At 39.0% G+C, this 16,823-nt stretch overlaps 1 protein-coding gene across 1 annotated transcript; it reads left to right on the forward strand.

The window, feature by feature from the left end:
- Positions 1-4,754: 4,754 nt before the first annotated feature.
- LOC117465038 (NADPH oxidase organizer 1-like) lies at positions 4,755-12,365 on the forward strand. The gene is made up of 8 exons (XM_034107885.1): positions 4,755-4,911; positions 5,021-5,101; positions 5,191-5,263; positions 7,224-7,401; positions 7,492-7,670; positions 7,781-7,888; positions 10,894-11,011; positions 11,283-12,365. Exons 1-8 carry the CDS (start codon positions 4,837-4,839, stop codon positions 11,869-11,871), a joined length of 1,401 nt encoding a protein of 466 aa, XP_033963776.1. The 5' UTR covers positions 4,755-4,836; the 3' UTR covers positions 11,872-12,365.
- The last annotated feature ends 4,458 nt before the right edge of the window (positions 12,366-16,823 follow it).

Raw genomic sequence — 16,823 nt, forward strand, 5'->3', positions numbered from 1 at the left:
GCTGGTGTCTCCCTTAGGGATAAGGTGAGAAGTTCGGTCATCCGGGAGGGACTCGGAGTTGAACCGCTCCTCCTTTGCGTCGAAAGGAGCCAGTTGAGGTCGTTCGGGCACCTAGTAAGGATGCCACCTGGGCGCCTCCCTAGGGAGGTGTTCCAGGCATGTCCAGCTGGGAAGAGAACAAGGGGTAGACCTAGGACCAGGTGGAGGGATTATATCTCTTCGCTGGCCTGGGAGCGCCTTGGGATCCCCCAGTCAGAGCTGGTTGATGTTGCCAGGGAAAGGAAAGTTTGGGGCTCTCTGCTGGAACTGCTACCCCCGCGACCCGACCACGGATAAGCAGGAGAAGATGGACGGATGGGGTTCGTTTAGCATGAAACACTTGAAATAAGTTAAACAAGAAAGTAGAAAGTGAGGTGATAGAAAACTATTTCTGCTAAAAGGTTAGCAATGATTGAGAGCCTGATTTGGCCCTCGGGCCTTGAGTTTGACACATGTGGGCTAGCCTATTGTGACAGCTAACGACAGTGAGTTATGCAAGTAAAACATTCACTTGGTTTTCTGTCTACAGCTCAGACTCATCTACCTATTTGAGCCTATCCACACACACTTAAAGTTTTTTGTAGGTTTATATTTATGCGAAGTTTGGATGCTTATAAAAAACAAGCCAACCTAAAAATGTATGATTTTTGCTCATGAAAGGAATCTATTTGTGTTGGACGTCAATGTCAAATTTGGGTGTGGGTTTTGATCCTTTTGGTATTGCAAAATAGAGTCCTTTAACATAAAGATATTATTACAGAGACACTATCATGAAGAGTACATCTGGGCAAGTAAAGCAGTTAGAATGGCTCCTTCTGATTAGTAAAATAGGGGTCAAAATATTAGTGTCAAGATAATCAGCTGATATTATGCTATATATAGACATTATTCTGGTCGGAAATGACATGAAATTGTTAAAAGTATTTTGTAAAACAATCCCATAAAGGGTTAATGATACCACAACATTATTTCTGTCTGGTGAATGAATGTTCCAGTTTTACTTTTGATTGTTCTGCTTCCCTAGGGTGTAAAGCCCTTTTGACCTTATTCTCACCCTGAGAACAAAGTGGGTCCAGAATTGGGGAGTATTTGCAGCAAGCAGCCAATCAGTCAATAGATTCCTGTGGCTTGTGCGACATGATGACTTATGTTAACGAACATCCCTTTGAACCAAATGAACACACCTTCCGGGCGCAGAACAATATAATTTAACAAAGAAGAAGGCTAATTTGATCATACATTTTGACTATGAGGCAGAACACTTCATTATGTATTCATAGTCTATACACAATTACTGTATTAACACATTCGCCACAATATAAACGTATGTCTTGGCAACATTATCAATCATTCATTGAAATCCAGTCAAAGTGAGTCCTTTGTTTAAATTCTCGTATGTTAATATACACATGAGCTATCAATGAATTTCATCACCTGGGAGTTTTTGTTATGACAGAGGTAAAGTATTGGTAAGATACTTTATTTTTCCAACAAAGCAAGATGAACAAAAAAGGTCACTATCGAATCTCAGGATGATATGACAAAAAATGAGAACAAAAGGAAATCGCTAGTGATGGCAGTTTGACACTGAAGCTTCGAACGGAGCTTCAACCCTGGATTCCTATTCCATAGAAGCAGTGCTTCGAAGCTTGCTTCAAATCACGTGACATATGACGTCCGAAGCAGCAACTGCTTCAAATCACGTGACATGTGACGTCCGAAGCAGCAACTGCTTAATTTCCCGAATGAATCACTTGACTGGTTCGCAGTCCATTCACGCGATTCAATGCACTGCCTCGTCTCGATTCTGACAGGTGACAGGTTGAAACAGTTTCAAATTTGAGCGCTTCAACACTTTATGACCGCTCTAAACAATGCACAATGTGTGGGTTGTTGTCATAGTTTGCGTTATTGCTGTTGAGTTGTTGTTGGTATTGCATTTGAATTGTAGTATCATTATAGAGCAAGCCAGGAAGAAAGATAGGTCGTTCTGGCTCGGGAAACACTTCCAAATTACAATTGACAATTATCAGTAATATAAAAACAGTTCACTATTTCAAAGAATAGATAGCCCAGTGGGTAGAGCCGGCGGCCCTAATGCGGCGATGTCCTCCACGCAGCTGGTTCAAAGCCCGGAATGGATGTATTTTAATCATTGCTTTTCAACTTTAATAACTGATAAAAGGCCCTCTCCTCCCAAAAGAATGTCCAGCACTCTCTAGTCTCTTCTCAATAACCCAATACACACAATTATCAATCTTTAATTGCAAATATAACATGATATTCAGGTCGCTGTAACTCAGCGTTACTTCACATTTATTTATTATTTATACACTGGTGGAATATCAAAACAACGGACCGCCCGGGGTGCAAAACGTATCAATGAAAAGCGACCCTCTACCACACAAAACAACACCTATAGATAACCCAATTTGTGTTCTTTGAAATTGAAAAGGATATTGCATTGTGTTTGTTACTTTCGTTGCAGTTGTATGTCTTAAGTGTAATTTGGCATGCTTTTATTTTGAAGGCAAGTTTACGCTGTTGACAGTTGTTGTTGCTATGGAAACAAGAAACGTTTCACAGCGGGCGGAACTTGTCATAAAGTCCGCGATAATAAAGCCCACCCATTTAGAGGGAAGATATGATTGGTCAATTGTACTGTCATTTGACATTACTCTCGTTCAGTTACTATAGCTGGCCCTCTGTGAATTCATAGCTGGACGTCCAATCAGCTCCTGTCTTCACAGACTCGCAGAGAGGAGCTTCTTTCATTTAACCCTTCACATTCAAACAGAAACTGAATAGGCAGATTCAAAGGATTTATTTCTTTGGAAATGTTATTTTAAATACAATTTAATCAAGTTATTTTTGGTAAAACTATTGACAAATATAACTAAAAACATATTTAAAAAAAATATATAAAGAAAAATATAATTTGTTTTAATGTTTTTAAATATTATTTTGTAGAATATCTTAGGCCCTCAGAGACAGGCTCGCCACTGGTAAAAATCTCTCATACACACGTGTGAAACGCTCTCACAGACACACACAACAGCGTTGCAGTCGGGAAGAAAAGCAATATGGAGCGAGAGAGCGAGAGAGCAAGAGAGAGAGCACACCTTTATCTATTTAATAAAGTTGTACAAAATAAAGTAAGAAATCATTCCAATGTGTACTATAGGACAGTAAAAAGTTTAAAAGGGGAGTGATTAGTCAAATATGCATAAATAAAAAGAAAGAATGCTAACTAGGTAACATAAGATAAGAATAAACAAGTTTAAATGATTTGTTGTGATCATATTCTAAAGATGTTTGGATTATTGAAAAGTATACAGCTCCCTTTCATCTGAGTGTTGAGAACTGTACCCATAAATTCATGTTGGGCTCAAAGTAGGGCTGTTCGATTATGGCAAAAATCATAATCTCGATTATTTGGGTCAATAATTGATATCACGATTATTAAAAACGATTAACCATTTACTTTGAAAAACATCAATTTATTGAAGAAAATAATTTGAAAAGTATGTTTTTAACAGTTGATTACCCTGAACTTTAAGTATAATTCAACTGAAAAACCTATTTAAAAAATAAATAAAATCGTTTTATTTGGATTATGTTGTTTTCATAATCGTTGCAAGTCAAAATCGTAATTGCGATTAAAATACGATTTAATTGAGCAGCCCTAGCTCAAAGTGCACCAGATTGATGCATTCAACTTTAACATTTAAAAAAAATCTTCCTGGGGGTGCATGCTCCCGGATCCTCGAGGATGTGACGTCCACCACCAAATAAAGCAGGTTAAAATAATTAAATTGCATACATTTTATTTTAGTAAACACTGAAAACGGGTCCCACAGACCCAAACAGCACTCAAAGGTTAAAGGTAGCATATAATTAAAATGTGCTAAATATATACACTGCAAAAAAACAAAAAAGAGGAGTAAAAGTAGCCACCTACTTGTTTTATTTTTTGAAAGTAACCCTCATCCTAAAAAAAGTTGGAGACCCCTGTTATAGAACGATACATTTGACAATTTTAAGCTTGGCCTACCATTTTATTGGAGCGATGAGGAACAGGTGGGGCTTGAAAAGGCCCACCTGTTCAAAGTGGGGAATGACAGAAAAAGTTTGAGAACCACTGCGGTAACTGAAGCTTCGAGAAATGAACCTATTTCCGACACAATTGTCCAAGTAGTTTGATGCTTCATTCAAAGCTTCATTTTGCCATCACTAGAAATCGTTCACGTAGTGAGGAACAAAAACTTTTCTAGAGCACAAAGAGAGCATAGACCTGACGATGGCATGAGACAAGACGAACTGACAATGAACACTGGGAGACTGGGGCATTTAAACACACTACAACAAGACACAGGTGAAAACAATCAGGGGCGGGGCTGGTGCTGATGATCACAGGAGACACACAAGGGAAACAGGTGAACACAATCAAACAATTAGACACACCAGGGAAATACACAAGGAGGAAAACATGACAAGGAGAACAGAACAGCAAAACACCCATAACAAGACATACAAAACTAAAAACGTGACATAACATAAGAATCGTGACAGTTTTTCTCTAAGGAAACGAGCACGCGGTTCCTACCTGACCCCGCCTCTGTCTGTGTTTCCATACTTTTTTCTCTGTGCCTGAGGTGTGTCTTCCTCTGACTCCGCCTCCATTATTTGGAGGGTATATGTACTGCTGCAGAGTCTGTGATCCAGTAGAAGCAACAGCTCACCTGCAGACCATAAAGCTGCTATTCATCCACAGAGCTGAGACACACACGTCACACAATGGCTGGGCATCAACGCTTTGTGATCAGTGCTCACATTATTGGAGCCGTGCTCAGGGACACTCCTAAACTCAAGGTGAGTTAACACAACAGGCGCGCTTTAACTGAACATTTAACTGTGTGATTTTCTGTATTTGTGTAAAAAATGTCATCCCTCGTCCTTCATTATTTGTATTTCTCCACAGATGTTCATGATTTCTGTGTTGTGGTCGGACAACACTGAAGTGATCATTTACAGGTCTTTCCAGGAGTTCAGGAAATGCCATGTAAGTCCCCAAAAACTAAATAAATCACATGTTCTTAGATTGGTGTTTATTTTGTAGAAATAATAAACGTTTATTTTTCTTTCAAACAGAGGCAGCTTAAGAAGAGATTCCCTATCATGAACATTTTCAAGAAAAATAACAGAGTGATCCCCAAATTTAGAGGTAAGAATAGTTCAAATGTATGTTAGAAAAGGTCTCTTTTAATGGTCTCCTTGCACAGAAATTGTGCATTTGCAGCCGATAATTAGAGGAAAAGCAAACTACAAGAGTTTAAGAACACTGCAAACATTTGGCTGATGTATCGTCTAATGTCTTCTGTTTTTCAGTTTTAACTTAGTTTGAAGCAATTAGATGGATATTACATTTTGTACTTTCCAAGCTGTATAAATACAGTAATTAGTGCGAATGCTGTGCCACAGCATTCCACTATAGTTCTTCAAATCTTTAATCCCCTTAAACTTATTATTATTTCAGCCAATACATTGGCTCTCCATAACTTCAGCTTATTTTCAGCTACAGAAACCAGTCAAATATTAAACTATTCAGCCTTTTCAGGAATCACATTTTAAAAAATATTTGATGCTTTTTAAACTCTTTTTAAAAAAATTAATTAAAAAAATTGAAGTCAATGGGATATGCCTTCAAATCCTCTTTTCTTACACTTTGCGCCAAATGCTTCTCCTTCCACATAATTTCAGCCAGACACTTCATTCCAACTTTCAAATGATCACAATACCTTCAGCTATAAAACTTGTATACAAGATTCTTTGATATCTTGTACACTTTTTGAGATATTGAATTTAGTTTGGAGCTTAGCAGAGAGGCCTTTTTCAGATTTTTACATTAGAGTGGATGGAGCAGCTCGTTAAGTCTAGAGTGCTTTGATCTCAAAACAGAGTGGAGCAGTGCCTGAAATTCTCCCCCAAAAATGTTTTAAACTTGCCATAATTCCCAAACCCTACACTCCTCAGACATATTTGTTAATGAAAAACGTAGGACAACCTCTCCTAGGTTGGAAAATAAGATAAAAATAAGAAGGAATATTAAACAAAAGGCCTCTTGAGACAAAAAAGTCCAGCTTGCTCCCAATTGATTCCCATGTTAAATTGTTCCGGATCTTTCTTCAGAGCAGAGAGAAGTACACTTTAGGCAAACTGCTCCCATCTCCACATTTTACGCACAAAACCCAAAAAAACAACATATTTCAGTTCATTGGGGTTCCCTGATGCTCACGGTCTGGTGATTTATTTATTTATTTTTTTAAAATGTTTATAGGAGCCATAGTCTTTGAACAGGTGGCAAAATTGTCAGATATCATCCTCAATGCATTCCTAATGGGACTCAGTGCTGCAGTTGGTTGTCATGGTGTTGCTGGGCAGATTGGAGCCACACACACACCTGAGTGACATCATCTAATCAGAGCAGACACCATGGAAACCTTTGATCTCTGGACACACACACACACACACACACACACACAGGTGTTATGAGTAGGTGCTCGGGAACAGAAACAAACACTGACAGACTGGACTTTAACAGACTGTCTCAGCCTATTTTCTGTCTGATGGAGACTTCAACAGGTTCCACATATTTTATAAATTATTGGTGACGTATGGTTTTAGTTGAAAAGTTTGTAGTTCAAATATTCTGCTGCTTTCCCAAGCCTTTTTACTTTTTCTCTTAATACAAATTCATTCACTACTACTTGCATCTGATATTTAACTCCTTCAGCCTATTTTCAGCTGCAGAAACCATTCAACTATTACATTATTCAGCTATTTCAGGACATCAAGGCTATAAATGTTGTTTGTACTTTTTTTTTTTTTTTTTTAAACCTTTTCTTTTAAATATTAAGCTTTTTCTGCATTTTTGTAGCTAAAAGCAGCTACCATTCAGCTAAATTCAGCCACAAATGTTTACAGCATTCGCACGCATTTTCTGCAGGAAATGCATTTTCTAGTTCACCTTATTTCTCTGCCAGTCTGGTAATAATCTTTGGGCGTTTTCCTTCCCTATGACTGTTTCCTTCATGAATCGGTGAACACATTTACAGTTTGGACTAGACGCTGCTCTCTTTACAGTCTGGTAATAATCTTGAAAAATGTTCCTCTCCTCTCTGCAGGACAGGCCAGGAAGAGCAGCAAGAAAGGATCCAAGCGCTCCATCCAACGCATGAAGTTCCTGGAGAGCTACTGCGAGAAAGTTCTGAAGTGCGATCAAAGTGTGACACGGACCCCAGAGGTGACTCAGTTCTTCATGCCCAAAGATCACGACCTGCAGCCAGACTTCACCAAGAACAGGTCAGTTCTCACACCAGAGTGTCAGATCAAATTACAAGAGAGTTTAAATGAGTTCTTGATTATTAAATGACTGATTTCTCTCACACACAGCATCCTGATCCTGATGTCTGATGATCTGCCTGATGGTGGAGGAGGAGGAGAAGTTTCTCACCCGTTTGTCACCCAGACTTACTCCTGCGTGGCCGCCTACGAGACAAAAGATACCAAGAATCGTCCGTTTAAGGTCGCTATGGGCGAGAAGCTGGACGTGCTGATCAAAGATCCTTCAGGTCAGTGCCTCAGCTTTCATGTAGATGGCTACTAGAAATCAGCAAAACAAACTTGAGCTATTCTTTCTGTATTTCTGTGATGCTTAAAGGTTGTTGTATTTCCTCTCCAGGTTGGTGGCTGGTTGAGAACGACTCAAAGTGTTTGGCTTGGTTTCCTGCTCCCTACCTGCAGTTATTGGACGGAGAGGATGAGGAAGACTCTGTATTCCAGCATTCAGGTGTGTGTTATTTTCAGTCGAATTATAATGTACAGGAATGCATTTTCTTTTTTTCCTTTTCTTTCTCACTCAAATTAATAAAGTAAACAACAATAATTCTCATGTTCAACAGGGGCAAGAAGAAGCTTAAAAAAACTGTTCTGGTCCTACCCCCTCTAGCATATATTTTTCTTATAAATAAAATATTAGGTCAGCGACATGTTTGTCTTGTCAATTTGTTTGCTTTTTGTTTTTTTACAAAACAATCAAATTACTTTTACAATTACAAGAAATGACAACAAATGGGATTGTACTGGTCCTGTTCATAACCATTAATGATTTGGCTCCTAAATAATACTTTCAGTTTCAGTTTGTGCATCATTACAGTTATTCTACAGACTAACACCTTTTGATGAGATGCAATGAAGTTTGGCATTTGTTCGTACGGGTGTTTTTTTTGAAAATGCAGTTTCCTCTCAACGTGTGCATGCTTTCTCTCCGTGTGAAAAGTCCTTGGATATTATGAGGTAATTGTTGATTTGCGGCTTTGAACATAATTTGAATAGTTTTATAGTCAACCAGGTCTTGTAGTTTTAGTGTTTTTAGTTTGATGAATAATTTATTTGTTGGTTCTCTGTAGGTAGTTTTATGTATAACTCGTATGGCTCTTTTTTGCAGGATGAAGATAGGATGTGTATTTGTTTTATGTGTTCCCCCAAACTTCCACACAATACATCATGTATGAAGGAGCAGTACAGCATAAACAAAGAAGCTTGAGTAATTAGGTATTTGGCTTTATTCAGAATTGCTATTGATTTGGATATTTTGGCTTTGATATAGCTTATATGTGGTTTCCAACTTAATTTATTGTCTATGATTACTCCAAGGCATTTTATTTCCCATACTCTTTCTAATTGGACGCCATTTATAGTGAGTTTCTTCTCTGTATTGGTCGATCGATTCCCAAATATTATGAGTTTGGTTTTGCTTGCGTTCAATGTTAATTTATTTTGGTCAAACCAGATCTTCATCCTGCTCAGTTCCTTCTCCATTGTGACCAATAGCTGTTATAAATTGTCCCCACAGAGGAGTAGACTTGTGTCGTCTGCAAAAACAATGGTTTTAATAGTTTTTGATACTTCACATATATTGTTAATGTACAGAATAAATAGTAATGGCCCCAAGACTGAGCCCTGAGGCACCCCACATATAACCTGCAGTAGTTGTGATGTATGGCTTTGTAGTTCAACGTACTGTTCCCTGTTATGTAGGTAGTTGGATAGCCATGATAGGGCAACACCTCTAATGCCATATCTCTGTAGTTTTTTTTATTAATAATTCATGGTCAACCGTGTCAAATGCTTTTTTAAGGTCCAGAAATATCCCTATTGCATATTTCTTTTCTATTGCCTTAGTAATGTGTTTCATAAATTCTATAACTGCAAAAGATGTAGTTCTGTTTGCTCTGAAACCATATTGTTGTTCATAGAGTATGTTATGTTTGGTGATGAAGTCATTTAGTCTTGTATAGTAGGTTTCCCCCCCCCCCCCCCCCCCCCCCCCCCCCCCCAGTATTTTAGAAAACTGTGAGCAATGAAATTGGTCTATAGTTTGACAGTACATGTTTATCTCCAGATGTATGTATTGGTATGACTTTAGCAGTTTTCAAAGCACCTGTTGCTCCAGCGACTCACGGTCCACCTCCGGAGCGTCGTCTCCCGGCGGCGGTGTCCTCCGAGGCCGCTGCCGCCCTGGCATAGCTCCGGTGTTTGGTCTTCAGGCCGCTGATAATCAGATCGTTCATCCTGGTCTATTGTTCGAGGTCGGCCACTCGATTCTCCAGAAAAGTGATCTTTTTGTCCTTTTCAATGGTTTGTATTTTCAGAGATTGTATTTCTCCCATCAGCTCCATGATTTTATTTTGCTGGGCCGCGACTGTTTTAATTTTGGCTGACAAGAAGTCGAGAGATTTCTTAATCTCCTCCACCTCGTCAGGGAGGTTTGCACTTTTCTTGGGTGCCATTTCTCCTGAGAGACTCACTTGTTGTAGTGCTTTACAATGTTTGTAGTGATAGACCTAGAGCACATGCAGGAAAATTAAAATACAATTGGAACGCTAAAATGCTTAAAATAAACTTCATGAAATCATAAAAAACAAAAGTGTACATTATTCTCGTTTAATGATTTCTTCATCTAATTTGACAGTTTAATCACTTTGAGCATTAAAAAGTTTAACAATTCGGGTAACTTAAGCTATTTTACATTTATGTATCTTACAGTCACATTAAAACGGTTACCAAATCAGCCTACTATCACCTAAAGAACATATCTAGGATTAAAAGACTAATGTCATAGCAGGATTTGGAAAAACTTGTCCATGCTTTTATCTTTTTGCCGCTGCTTTTAATTGAAACTGAGCAGTTTCGTTTTGGTTAATGAACATGTGGGGCTAGTAACCCAATCAGTGTCTGGGGACTTTGTCCTGGCTGGTTTTCTCTGTGTATGCTGCTCGGGACGTATGTGCCATACAAGCGTACACAGCTCATGTTCGGAGAAACCTTAAAGAAAGGCATCAGTAAAATGGAACTTCTGTGTGAACTATTCATATCTTAAACTGCACTGTAACTTTTTATTCAGGTACTTTTTATTCATGTATTTTTTCCTTTAATTTTTCTTTTTAACAACTGTTTTTAAATGCCTTTGTCTGAATGTCTTTCATTTTTGTAAAGTGCCTTGCATTTTATAGATACAATGAACACATTTACCATTCATTAAATGTCAAGTGTATCTACAGTGCTTATTAAAATTCCATCCAAGCCTGACATTGCTCTGACATAATCTGGCATTGCTGTGCCAATAAATTCATGCCAGGTGCACATATTTTATAATATGATGCCAAGTTTGAATAAAGAATCACCACTGGGGAGTGCTCTTTGACCAATGGAAGCTAACATACATTTATTCTCTTCTAGCCTTTAACTGTACTGCAACATTTCTGATCTTGTTATCTTCTTTGTGACCTCTAGGTGACCTGTACTGTGCCGTGAGGAGTTACACAACGACGCAGCACGACGAGGTGTCTGTGCCCCTCGGCTCCGCGGTGGAGGTGCTGAGGAAGTCTGACGACGGCTGGTGGCTCGTCAGGTATGGAATCGTATCTGTCTGCACTGCAAACAATAGAGAATAGGAACACGGAGCACATTTAAAAAAGGCTGGTTGAAGCACTTATGAATGCTCTTTTATTGTCTTTTCAAGCAAACACATCACTAACCTACTATTGTCTATACAAAGAGTTAGAAATTGGGTTTTGTGGAATTTGATAAATAAATGCTAAATAAGTTCTCAACTTGATCAGGAGGTTATTATAGGTTACAAAAGTTGTAATCAATTATCTTTCTTTTGCAATCCTCTCCAGATTCAATGGCAAGGCAGGTTACATCCCCTCCATGAACCTTCAGCCCTATAACAACCCTCGGGCCGGCCGCTACAGCCTGCAGAGGAAGCTGCACAGCTCCCCCCTGAACCTGACCTCCAGCAGGGAGTCTCCGGCTTCACGTCGATTCAGCGATATCACCGGTCTACGAAGTGATTCTGCAATTCAGTTCAGAGGGCATCTCCACAAGGCCCGATCCCTGGACGTCCTCTCTGAGACCCGGATGCAGATGGAGAGGGATGCACGAAGCATGAGCAACACGAGCACCGATACCAGCGTCTCAGTCTTCAAATCCATATCCAACTTAGCAGACAGAGGAAGTCCTTTGGCATCGCCTCAGCAAAGCGACATTGATCTCAGCCTCTTAGACCGGCGTGGCTCCTATACCAGCGACAAGAGGTATCAATCTGCAAGCTCCAATGTTTCTAGGACATCATCAGTCGCTCCCCAGGTGCCTGCTCGACCCAAAACAGAGGAGATCCTGACCCGCTGCTCCTCCATCACCCGAAAGGCATCTCTGGCCAACGAAACCCGGCTCCACAGTCAGTCGGAGGCCATCCACCGCCGCTAGGGAGTCACATTCCTTAGATGTATTCAGTGTGCATGTAACATGTTCACCATAACAGGTTCTGTCAGTCGGTTGTGCAATATTGTTCAACCTGTTTGCCATACCAAAGATTTAAAACGTGTGCAATAGCATAAGAGGATGCCAATAAACTTCACTTGAGGTTTGGAAATATCACTCAGTAGCTTCAGGGAAGCATTTAAAGGTGATGAAGAAAATGTATTTAACTTTTATTTTCTTTAGCTTTGAAACCACTTTTACAGGAAATGTAAGTTAAATATTTACATTTAACTGTTTTAAGTTTGTTTACGGTTTGGAAGTCGATCATTAAACTATTTAGCACTTTTTTACGATTTAATTCACGGCAAAACCTACATAATTAATTTAATAATGTTTACTTTGTTATATTTTACTATCTTATACTGAATTAAGTTTCCTGTCATTTTATTAATCAAGGACATGACAGGAACGTTTTGTATGTGCTTGTACTGTACTTAACATGTCAATAAAATCAAATATACTCTAAAGTTACAAGATGTCCTTGTTTAATGAATACAGACAGAGGAGTGTGCTTCCTCCTAATTCATCAGGAAATAATATCAATGTTAATTATCATCAGACACATTTTGGAGTGGCAGAGTGACCTTGTGGCAATAGATGACACACGATAAGATCTCTTTCATTCAGCCGTGATAAGAGACGGTGAAAGTGAAACTTGGTGTAACTCACATGCTTGTTCAGCATGTCTGCAGGGGTTCACTGTGTTGCTGATTTATTTCCATGTACATGCTGCACAAAACCAAATAGGCCTACCAAAAGTTAAACATGAGAAAATGCGAGTGTGTTTTCATATGCTAAGCAACAGATAGCACACATATAAATGTCCCTTTGCCACCAAGTATTTTTGCTTTAATGTGAGTTTCTTTTAATAGTAATAATAATCCATTAACCTTCATGTGTGCGCCCCATCATCAGGATAACATTCGAGTTCATCAAATACTTTTTATGACCAAATACGAGCAAAACTTTTATTTTATTAAGCACTCATTTGCTTATTCTGGCAGGCTGAACTAAAGAACACTGTAAAAGTTGTATCTGACTCAGCTTGTTAGAATTGTAAGCATGTTAGCATAGCCTACTGATATCATTGTTAGCATACTGATGTTAGCATTGTGAGCACATGATCATAGGCTACTGATGTTAGTCTTGTGAGCATGTTAGCAAACTACTGCCAACATTGTGAGCATGTTAGTATATTAATGTGAGCATACTAGTGTTAACATTGTGAACATATTTGTATAATGTTAGCATTGTGAGCATGTTAGCATACTGTTAAAATTGTGAGCATATTCGTATATTTAGATCTGCTTGCATGTTAAGTTATGCATCAGTTGAGAAATAAATGTCAATCATTATTTGGGTGTCTTCTCTTTGTTGATATTACAGTAACACTTGACTAAACGCATATAGCATCAAACCCTTTCGTGTCTCAGGATTTAGTCATTGTCACGGAAGCTTGTTAGCGAGTTTGCATGCATTCCTCAGATGCAAAATCTTAAAATACACAGCGATATCTGGGACATTTTTGAAATTTCGAAAGTCAAACAATGAATATCAGTAAGGTGAGCCGGATGTACAGAGTGTGCAAGGATGGAAGATTATGACACAGTAGAGCAATCAAAGCGTTATTGAATGACCCCTGAACCCTTGGTTGTGATCAATCATTCAACTCAATGCATGTAAACGGCAATGGGTTACATTTGACACAAACAATTTTTTGGACATTTCTTGCTTGCGTGACTGAACACAATACATACAAAATATATATATTTTGTTGTGGTATGTTAAATCTGATAGAACCTGCTATGCTTCGCTACGTCTTAAAAATATTTAACAAATTTTACTTTTCTAATATTTTGTATTATCTGTTTTTTAGAGATATTGTAAGAAAGCGGTACAGAGGTAAGTCCATTATTGAAAACTGACACAAAATCAAACAACATTGGGAAGAGGAACTAGTCCAAGCCATAGATGATGAGGTCTGGGATGGTGCATTAGCGAGAGTGAACAATAGTACGTCCTGTGCCAGGCTCAATCTTATACAACTAAAAGTTGTCCACCGTATCTATTACACCAACTCTAAACTCTCCAAAATATATTCAAATGTTACGGACACCTGTAACAGATGCCACATGTCACCAGCAAACATGACTCATATGTTTTGGTCTTGTCCTCGCCTACAAGGATACTGGACAAGCATTTTCAATCACCTTACTGAGGCCTTGGACGTGGTATTGACACCATGTGCAGAAACTGCCATTTTTGGAGTAATACCTGGCCACCGAATGTTGAAGAGGAAAACTAAGGACAGTATAGCCTTTGCATCTCTTTTAGCACGAAGAAGAATACTCCTAGAATGGAAATCTTCTATACCACCTAAAGCATCTCAATGGCTTAAAGATCTAACGTTGTTCCTGAACTTGGAGAAGATTAAATATAAGCTGAGGGGCTCCTCAAAACTATTTGAATCTGTCTGGGGCTCTATGATAGCCTACATAGCTGAACTTAAGACACTACATTAAGGAGAAAGAGGGGGAACTACGAATGTATGTTTTTTTTTTTTTTTTATGTGTGTTTTTTTTTTTTTTTTTTCTCCTTGGGTCTCTTTTTATATTAATTTTTTTTATTTTATTTATTTACTTTTTTTTTTTGTTCTGTCTTTGTATACATGTATGTATGTAGGTAGGTACGTGTATGTGCATGTGAACATGTGGGTATACTTATGAGTATATGGGTACAAGTATTACTGTTACTATTCTTTATTCCCTTATCTATACATTTTCTTTTAATATTATCTTCTATATTACTTTAATTTTACCTATACAGGTATCTATCTTATTTATTTAGTTAGTTATTTATTTTACTAGCTAGGACCGGGAGGGAGGGAAAGGGGAAAAATAAATAAAAATATTGACTGTATAAATGTAAACTCATTGTGCCTGACTCAATAAAAAAAAGTATAAAAAAAACTAAAAAAAAAAAACTGATACAAAATATCTAATACTCCAAATTGTTCCATCCAATCAACGCATTACCAAAGATTTTGTTTTGAACTGAAAATCTGAATAGAACGTCCCAGAGCCCTAGGCCCTTTCTCATTTCTCTAACTCCCCTCCTCGACTCCCCTCCTCGACTCCTATCCTCGAGACTTAGTCCCGCCCACAGGAGATGCGAGCCGAGGAGGGGAAGCAGCAGGCGGTTAGAGAAATGAGAACCCCCCCCTCTCTGGTCGCTACAATGAGGACAATAAATGACGGGCCATAAGTTGTATTGAAAGTAAGCAGAGGACACCAAACCAACTGAGACCTGTCTGTCCGCTGCATCTACGCACACACTGTACCACACACACGCACCTACAACTAACAGCCTAACAGCCGTTGTGTATTTTATTATGTGAAGCACTAAATGGTTTTAGAAAAATATCGACTCTTTGTTTGTAGATATCTACTAAACTAAAGCAAATAAAGAGAGAAGGCCTGTTATACTGAGTGATATATATTATACACACTGCTCTGCTTTCTGCACGGACCTCACAGCTGTTCTCTCTGTAAACATCGCGTCGCGATGAAAGCAGTTAATAAAATAATATCCAGGGGACGCATGCAGAGCTGTCATTGGCTGAGATAAGTCCGGCCGTGCGTCACGACTCTTTGAAACATCTCTGTTCCCGGAAATGCATCCACGAAGAAGCCGTGGAGGACCGTGGAGGACCCATCAGTGTATCCTCGGTTAGAGCTCCTCCAGAGAGCCTCCTCGACGCTCGATCCTCGGTCCTCGAAGTGCATTTAGAGAAATGAGATGTCCTTCAACATGGCGCGCTGAAATTCATTTCCGGGTCACTACCGGAGGACAGAGGAGTCGAGGAGTCGAGGAGGGGGATTTGATTAAATGAGAAAGGGCCATAGAGATACTAAGAGTTACGACACTCCCATATACCTCCGTTGTAAAAAATGGCGGCGCCTACTTCCGGTGTATGGACATCGAAATAGTTCCAAATATTGTCATTTGGGCCTTGGACCTCATTCACATTATGGCGCGTCGATTAGTTCCAGAGGTAAGTTGCTGAAATATCGAACTATTTTGAATTGTCAACTGTCTATATTGTATCAGAGGCCCTTTATGATGCTTAGACTGGTCTTCATTTGTATATGCACACCGTAATTATCTATATTCTATCTTGGTTGTTACAACCAATTTTGCTAGCATTGCCTGCTAGTTAGCTAGCGCGACTTCGTCAGCTTTGAAGGTAAGATTTCAGTAATGAATCGCTAGCAGCTAATATATCAATGATGCTGGGTAACTAACAAGCAGGATTTTGATTTTTTTAAACTTTAGATTAATCAAATTGTTTTGTTTTCTTAATGGCGAATTAATCATTTTCTGGTTTACCAGAGCCCTTTCTGCTCTCTTTCTTAGTAATCTCTCCCTTCTCAGTTGCCTCATTAGATCCTCCACGTGACTGAGCCCGGTCACAACTGGCCCTTGGCAGTCTGGTCCATGAAAAAAAAACAGTTTTTTCGGATTGTAGTTATAATTTTAATAAATAAATAAAAACACTTAGTTTGGTTTCGGTAATTTTTCTGTGCTGTGTGTTGCTGCCGGCCCGTCTCTCCCCCATTCTCATTGAGTATTTTACAAATAGTGAAACAGCGCCCCTCTACATGTTATGGTGAAACAGTAGATTGCACTCTCTGTTGCGAGAGGAGGCCAGCAGAAATTGGCTTCCCTTGGTGAAAAAAAATGGAGGGATTGACCAATCAGACAAGGCTCACGTCATGCCCCTGCCAACCTGTGATTAGTCAGGGCCATCCCTTGCCTCACAATCCAAACAAATCGCATCAATTTAGTGTGGCAGTGACGCGTCCTAAAACACGGAAGTAAGCTGCGCTCGGTTTCCC

This window comes from Pseudochaenichthys georgianus, chromosome 19 (assembly GCF_902827115.2).
Source record: "Pseudochaenichthys georgianus chromosome 19, fPseGeo1.2, whole genome shotgun sequence".
NCBI classification, from domain to species: Eukaryota; Metazoa; Chordata; class Actinopteri; order Perciformes; family Channichthyidae; genus Pseudochaenichthys; species Pseudochaenichthys georgianus.